General features: G+C 41.8%; 1 protein-coding gene across 1 annotated transcript; it reads right to left on the minus strand.

The window, feature by feature from the left end:
- Window positions 1-3,733: 3,733 nt before the first annotated feature.
- LOC109784003 (transcription factor MYB30) lies at window positions 3,734-5,166 on the minus strand. The gene has a single exon (XM_020342607.4). The coding sequence runs from the start codon at window positions 5,046-5,048 to the stop codon at window positions 4,326-4,328; it is 723 nt and encodes a 240-aa protein (XP_020198196.1). The 5' UTR covers window positions 5,049-5,166; the 3' UTR covers window positions 3,734-4,325.
- Window positions 5,167-6,266: the final 1,100 nt, after the last annotated feature.

Raw genomic sequence — 6,266 nt, forward strand, 5'->3', positions numbered from 1 at the left:
GACAATAACGATGGAAGGATATGCATCCAACCAGGCAAACAGAAGCTTTGTCACATTCTTCCTGTTGAATGCGAGGTTACTATTGTCCATGAGGCTTAAGTTTTACCGCAAGAGATTTCTCACGAACGGACACGTTGGACAGCAAAAAAAGAAGTTTCAGGTGGACAAATGGGCTTCTAAACATGCTCAGCTTCTATTTACAACAAGTTGTGGTCATCCTGAAATAATTTTTTTTGCACAGGATGTTGATTTTATGGATCAGACCGATCCATTTGTTTGTGACCGCGAAAAAGAGTGGTTGGGTTAGATGTTACTGCCATGTTCAATCTGGGTTTTGTCTAAAAATTTGATGAACAATTAATCCTTGGGCTTTTTGTACCGTTTGTAAGCTTGAGTTGCATGTTGTTGCCCTCGTACTACACTGCCGCATCTTCCACGGTGCTGTTCGTTCCCGTCCGAGGCCTCGCCGTCATTCTCCGCCTTGGTTTGCTCGCTGTGCCCGCCGTCGTCTGGCGTTGTCAACATGGTCAACAACCTCCCCGCAAAAAAACATGGTCAACAACTGTTGTAAATGCAATTGAACATGGAGGTTTGTATGCAAAAGATGGTGAGAATTAGCAAAGAAAAATTCATTAAAAGTTTGATTTAGGAGATACTCAGTTCACAATTTTTCTTAAGGATTATGGAAGGTTATAAGGTAATAAATACTGGCAAACCCTGTTTGGCGCTCACTGCATCAAGTACCGGGCAAATCACACAAGGAGCGGTCATTATATCAAATAGCGGGCAATTCACACATGGAGGGCATTGGCAGACCGAGCCCATTAACATTTTACTTGTTTTCCTATAAGGTATTTTTTTTCAGGTTCCTTTGTCTCTTTCCATTTTTTCCTATGCAATTTCCTTTTAGGTTTTCTTTGGAATAGTATGTTTTGGAATTTTGGTTTTCTAGTTTCCAATAATTCTTATTTTATTTTACTATTTATTTATTTTTATTCTCTTTTTACGTTTAACATATTTTATGGAAATATTACACTTTTAAAATATCATTGTTTTTTATAAAATTCATGAAATTTGAAAAATTGTTCACTAATTTTAAAATTATTCACGAATCTGAAAAATATCCACACACTAAAGATGATGGAAACAGAAAAACCAAACAAAAACCAAGAAAACGAGATAAAGGAAAAAAAACGGAGAAAAGCATCCGTAGAGTGTGTCACGCCATAACCGAAAACAATGAAATGGGTCGGTCTGTAGCAAGAGGGTGTGCGTTTCCCCACCAATTTGATGCAGAACACATAATATATAATTGTTTTAGAGGATGGGCTGCTTCACATGAAATTAAAACCTTGTTCGGGCTGGCAGCGCCTACATGCACCGTGGAGCGGTCATTACATGAAATAGTGGGAAATCACACATGGAGGGCATTGGCGGACCAAGCCCATTAACATTTCACTTTTTTCCTATAAGGTATTTTTTTCAGGTTTCTTCGTCTCTTTTCATTTTGTTTTCCTTTTTAAGTTTTTTTCGGATTAGTATGTTTTGTATATTTGGTTTTCTAGTTTCCATTAATTCTTGTTTTATTTTATTTTCATTCCCTTTTTACATTTAACAGATTTTATGGAAATATGACACTTTTAAAATATCCATGTTTTTTTTTATAAAATTCGTGAAATTTGTAAAAAAATCACTAATTTTCTAATTATCCGGGAATCTGAAAAATATCTACACATTAAAAATAATGGAAACCAAAAACCAATCAAAATTCAAGAAAACGAGATAAAGGACTTTTTTTTGGAGAAAAGCGTTCGTAGAGTGCGTCACACCATAACCGAAAACAATGAAATGGGCCGTCCTATAGCAAGACAGGATGCTTTTCCCACCATTTTGAACATGTCATATATAATTTGTTTTAGAGGGTGGGTCGCTTGACATGAAATTAAAATCCTTCTTCGGGCTGGCAGTGCCTACATGCACCGTGGACAAGGGGCAAGAGAAACCTAGGGGGAGAGAGAGAGAGAGAGAGAGAGAGAGAGAGAGAGAGAGGAGAGAGAGAGGGAGGGGAGAGAGGGGAAGGGGGAGATGGAGAGGGAGAGGGCGTGGGAAAGAAAGAGAGGGAGGGAGAGGGAGAGCGAGAGATTTATCAGGTCCCCTCGCCTTCGGCTGCCATCTTGGCGTTGAGAGGTCAAGGGACTTCAGATCTGAGAGATTTGTGGTCACATTGTTGCTTTTCCGAATATATTTTCTCTCTCTACCATGGCGGTGCTTTGAAGGCAGAGACGTTTGCATCCTCACAAATCCGTTTATTCAGGTATGATGAGCTTCTGTTATTGTGTCCTATGTTTTTTTTGTGTTTGTTTGATTCTTTGCAGTGCCGGAATATTTTGTTGATGCTATGGTGAAGACATCGTGGTTCTATAACCTGCACTTATAGGGATTATTCTTGGCCCATGTCTGTCATCGATTATGACTTCCCCTCTATTTGGATGGGCGACTCAAGAGGTTTTCAGAAACTATTGGTAATCAAGTTTGTGCGCATGAACGAGTGACAGTTTTGATGCTCCGGTCCAATCACAATCTCATTGATGTCTTAGAATTATTTCATCTTGTAAAGATTGATACCATGGAGAAAATATTTTAATACATATATTTGTAATATTATAGGAATTACTTTGTATTTTTTAGACCATTTATCGAGAGCATTAATTCTACTATTAAAGGGGAGTTGGTAGGTTCGTCTCACCTCCTCCCTCGATTTTTCCTCCCCACGCCCCCTACCTCATTTGGTTTTCTGTTGATTTTTTGGTAGTCTCAACCAATGTCGCACAAAACAAAAAACCCAACATAAGTAACCTGAAATAATATAAACCATATCGGTCCTTTCCCCAAACCACGTCCTGCCTTAACTCAATCAAATCAAATCAATTTTTACCAAAATCTCAACTAAATAATTTTTTTCTTGCTTTCCCCTACCCATAGCCAAACAAAATCAAATATTATCATACGCTCAAGTAAATTTAACTTTTCTTGCCATCGCCTACCCATATTCAAATCAAATTATTTTTTTACCAAAATCTAGAATATGATGGATGTAAAGTATATATCAGACAAGATTGATGTTGAACCACTGGCATCACTGGCACCTATAATAGTTGAATAAAGTTACATGTCTTCCTAGCAAAAAAAGTGTTGCCGTCGGTGCATGGTAGCCGTCTAGCCTTGTATTTGTTCAGTTGTACGCTCAAGTTGGCAACTGTCACTTGGCCGCTAGCTGCCCAGTGGGGCGGCTTAATTTGAGTCCGTTGACGGCGCCGTGCGTATACCTTCTCCTCGTTGGGAATGATCACTAAACTTTGTCTATGAAATTAGCCAACAGCACGATGTAGGCGATGATTAGCTTGTAATCATGTATGCAATCTATTGATGAAGGACAGCTCGAAAGATACATATCCACGGTTGCGTGTCGGGCCGTTTAATTGATGTAGACAATCATTTCCATAAGTTTTAAAAACACGCAGGGGAAGAAAATTCACAGTATACAATTTGTATCTTTATTGGAGGCTATATACATTACTATCGTTTTCATTTATCTTGAGGAAAGATAACTCGAGTACTTCTGCCATGGCGTCAATCAAATGTTTTGTTTTTGCTGGTTAGCACCAATCTGGATTTCACTTTTCCTTTAACCAAAAGTAAAGATTTTGCATTTTTTTTCAATTCAAATTAAAACTTATTTTGAGTTAGTTATGTTAAACAAGCAAAAATAAATAATAAATACACAATTACAATAAGTCCACCCGATCGTCATGGAACATTTTGCACCCTAAAACAAGACACTTCTAGTCGAGGTAGCCACAAACACAAACTCAATGACACTACTCCGTTGTTCCCTACTTAGTGACTTTGACAAAAACTTCACCTGGACAACCTCCAGCTTACCTAACGGACGACCGGACTGTCTCGCATCTCCGAGACTCTGGTTTTGCCGGTCACTGGGGAAAGCACACCTACAACTTCACCCCTCCACGGTGACGAGCAATAGCTTCTAAAATGTTAGTATCACAAAGCAATCAAAGACATATTTTTCCAAAACAAAAGGGTATCAATTGGACGCCAATTCTTGTAGGCATACAACAAAGAAGTTTGCAACACTAGTGCCGTGACACATTTTTTGCTGGATGAACACCGCTATGAACGATTATTTTTCCCTTCCCAAGCTCTTCCGTTTTACAGGTATACACCCACCAAATGATCAGAACGAAGTAGTATATGCCAAGACAAGAAATGAACAAGAAACTAGCCGAGGAGCCGATATCCTCTGCCTAAATCTGAGACAAACTCTGCACTTCACCAGCTTGCATGAACAGTCTGACCCAGAAGTCCATCTCGTCGTTGCTGGACGACGGCGATGCACTGTTTGGGGTGACGCCGGCCTCCATGGCGGAATCGGAGCTGTCCACCGTCATTGCCAGTGTTTCCGACCAAAAACTGTCTTCAATCTGAAACTCCTCCGATGTAAAGCTGTCCGTGTTCTCCAACGACGATGGCATCGAGGAATCGGTGGCGGACGACGAGATGGGCTGCTCCGGTGACAACACTGGCACGGAGGCCGGGCCATCGGCTGTGCTCGCTACAGCCACAGGCTTCTTGGCGTTGCGCTTAGGCGCTGCCTGGCCGGACGGCTTGGAGGACGACTCGAGTCGCTTCTTGAGGTGTGTGTGCCAGACGTTCTTGATCTCGTTGTCCGTCCTCCCAGGCAGCCTGGCGGCAATGGTGGACCATCTGTTGCCGAGCATGGCGTGGAGCTGGATGATGGCGTCTTCCTCCTCGCTGGTGAAGTTGCCGCGCTTGATGTCGGGGCGCAGGTAGTTGATCCACCGGAGGCGGCAGCTCTTGCCGCATCGCAGCAGGCCGGCCTGCTTGGGCAGCGCCCGCCAGTTGCTGTGCCCGTGCTGCTCGATGTGAGCCACCAGGGTCATGTCCTCCTCCGCCGTCCACGGGCCCCTCTTGAGTCCCGTCTTCTCGCAGCACGGAGACCTCCCCATTGCTACCTCTGGCGCTGTGTGTGTGATGTATGGATTGCTCAGTGTGTTGACGCTGGTCCGAAGGGAATGGCTGCCTGAGCTGCTAGGAAGAGTATGGCTGGTGCTGTGTAGATTGCGGAAGGGTTGCGCTATTTGTACTCGGCGCGCGGCGATGGCGAAAACGTGGTCAATTGGAGCAGGTTCCGAGCAGTTGCGGCCATTGGCTGACAAAACGAGGGCGAATTGAGGCGTTATATCCAAGTGGTAGTGTGCCTTTTCTATTGTTTGAATGATGGAGTCCATATAATACTCCCTCCGTTTTTTTTAGTTTGCGTATAACATCTGGTCAAAATCAAATTTTATAAAGTTTGACTAACTTCGTAGGAAAAGATATCAACATTCACACTATGAAATCAATATTAGAAGATGCGTGATACTTTTTTTCTATAAAGTTGGTCACAAAATTTGATTTTGACTAAATCTTATATGCAGACTTAAAGAAACGGAGGAGCACGTTGCTTGCTTCCTTGTTTATTGCCCGTCTTCTCTCTCTAAGTACAAAAGTTTGTAGTATCAGGCATGCGTGTGTGCCCTGCTTTGTCGGTTTGAAAAAGTAGGAAGGTGATGTGCTTTTGGTTCCAAGGTTATCTACAGTAATTTTTTCACAATTGTTTCCGGTTATTGGTGAATAAAATCATTCTCTAGCCACTAGAGAGCAGCATACTACTGTAGTTTAGTTCTTGGATAGACAGCTTCATTTAACAGCTTAACTTTCATTCTTAGACTGTGGCACCCTGCTAACAGCTTAGCTCTCTCTAGCATGTTAGGTCTTTATCAAGACGTCGCGGGGTCCGTGCGCTTCACTTGTGATGGACGCGCCGTCGAAGCCTCACTGAACAATTCAACCAAGAGAGACCCAGCGTATCCCTAAAAAAAAGAAAAAAGAGAGACCCAGCGTTTATGGCTCGTTTTTTTTTTTGAAAAACCCCATACATTAATTAATTAATAATGTTATTATAATCGTTTATTATAAAATTCACCACACAGGGCGGAACGCTATTAAAAAGAATCCCATCAAATTTATTTATATAAAGCTAAACTTCGCAATTGAAGCGCACGGACCCAGCGTTTACGGCTCGTTGATTGATTAAAATGATAAACTAAACCAACCAGACTGCTTTCTCATCGTCATAGACACTTCCAGATCTCAATGTTTCTTGTGTTAACCTGTCATGCCAA

The sequence above is a fragment of the Aegilops tauschii genome, chromosome 6, assembly GCF_002575655.3.
Source record: "Aegilops tauschii subsp. strangulata cultivar AL8/78 chromosome 6, Aet v6.0, whole genome shotgun sequence".
Taxonomy (NCBI): domain Eukaryota; kingdom Viridiplantae; phylum Streptophyta; class Magnoliopsida; order Poales; family Poaceae; genus Aegilops; species Aegilops tauschii.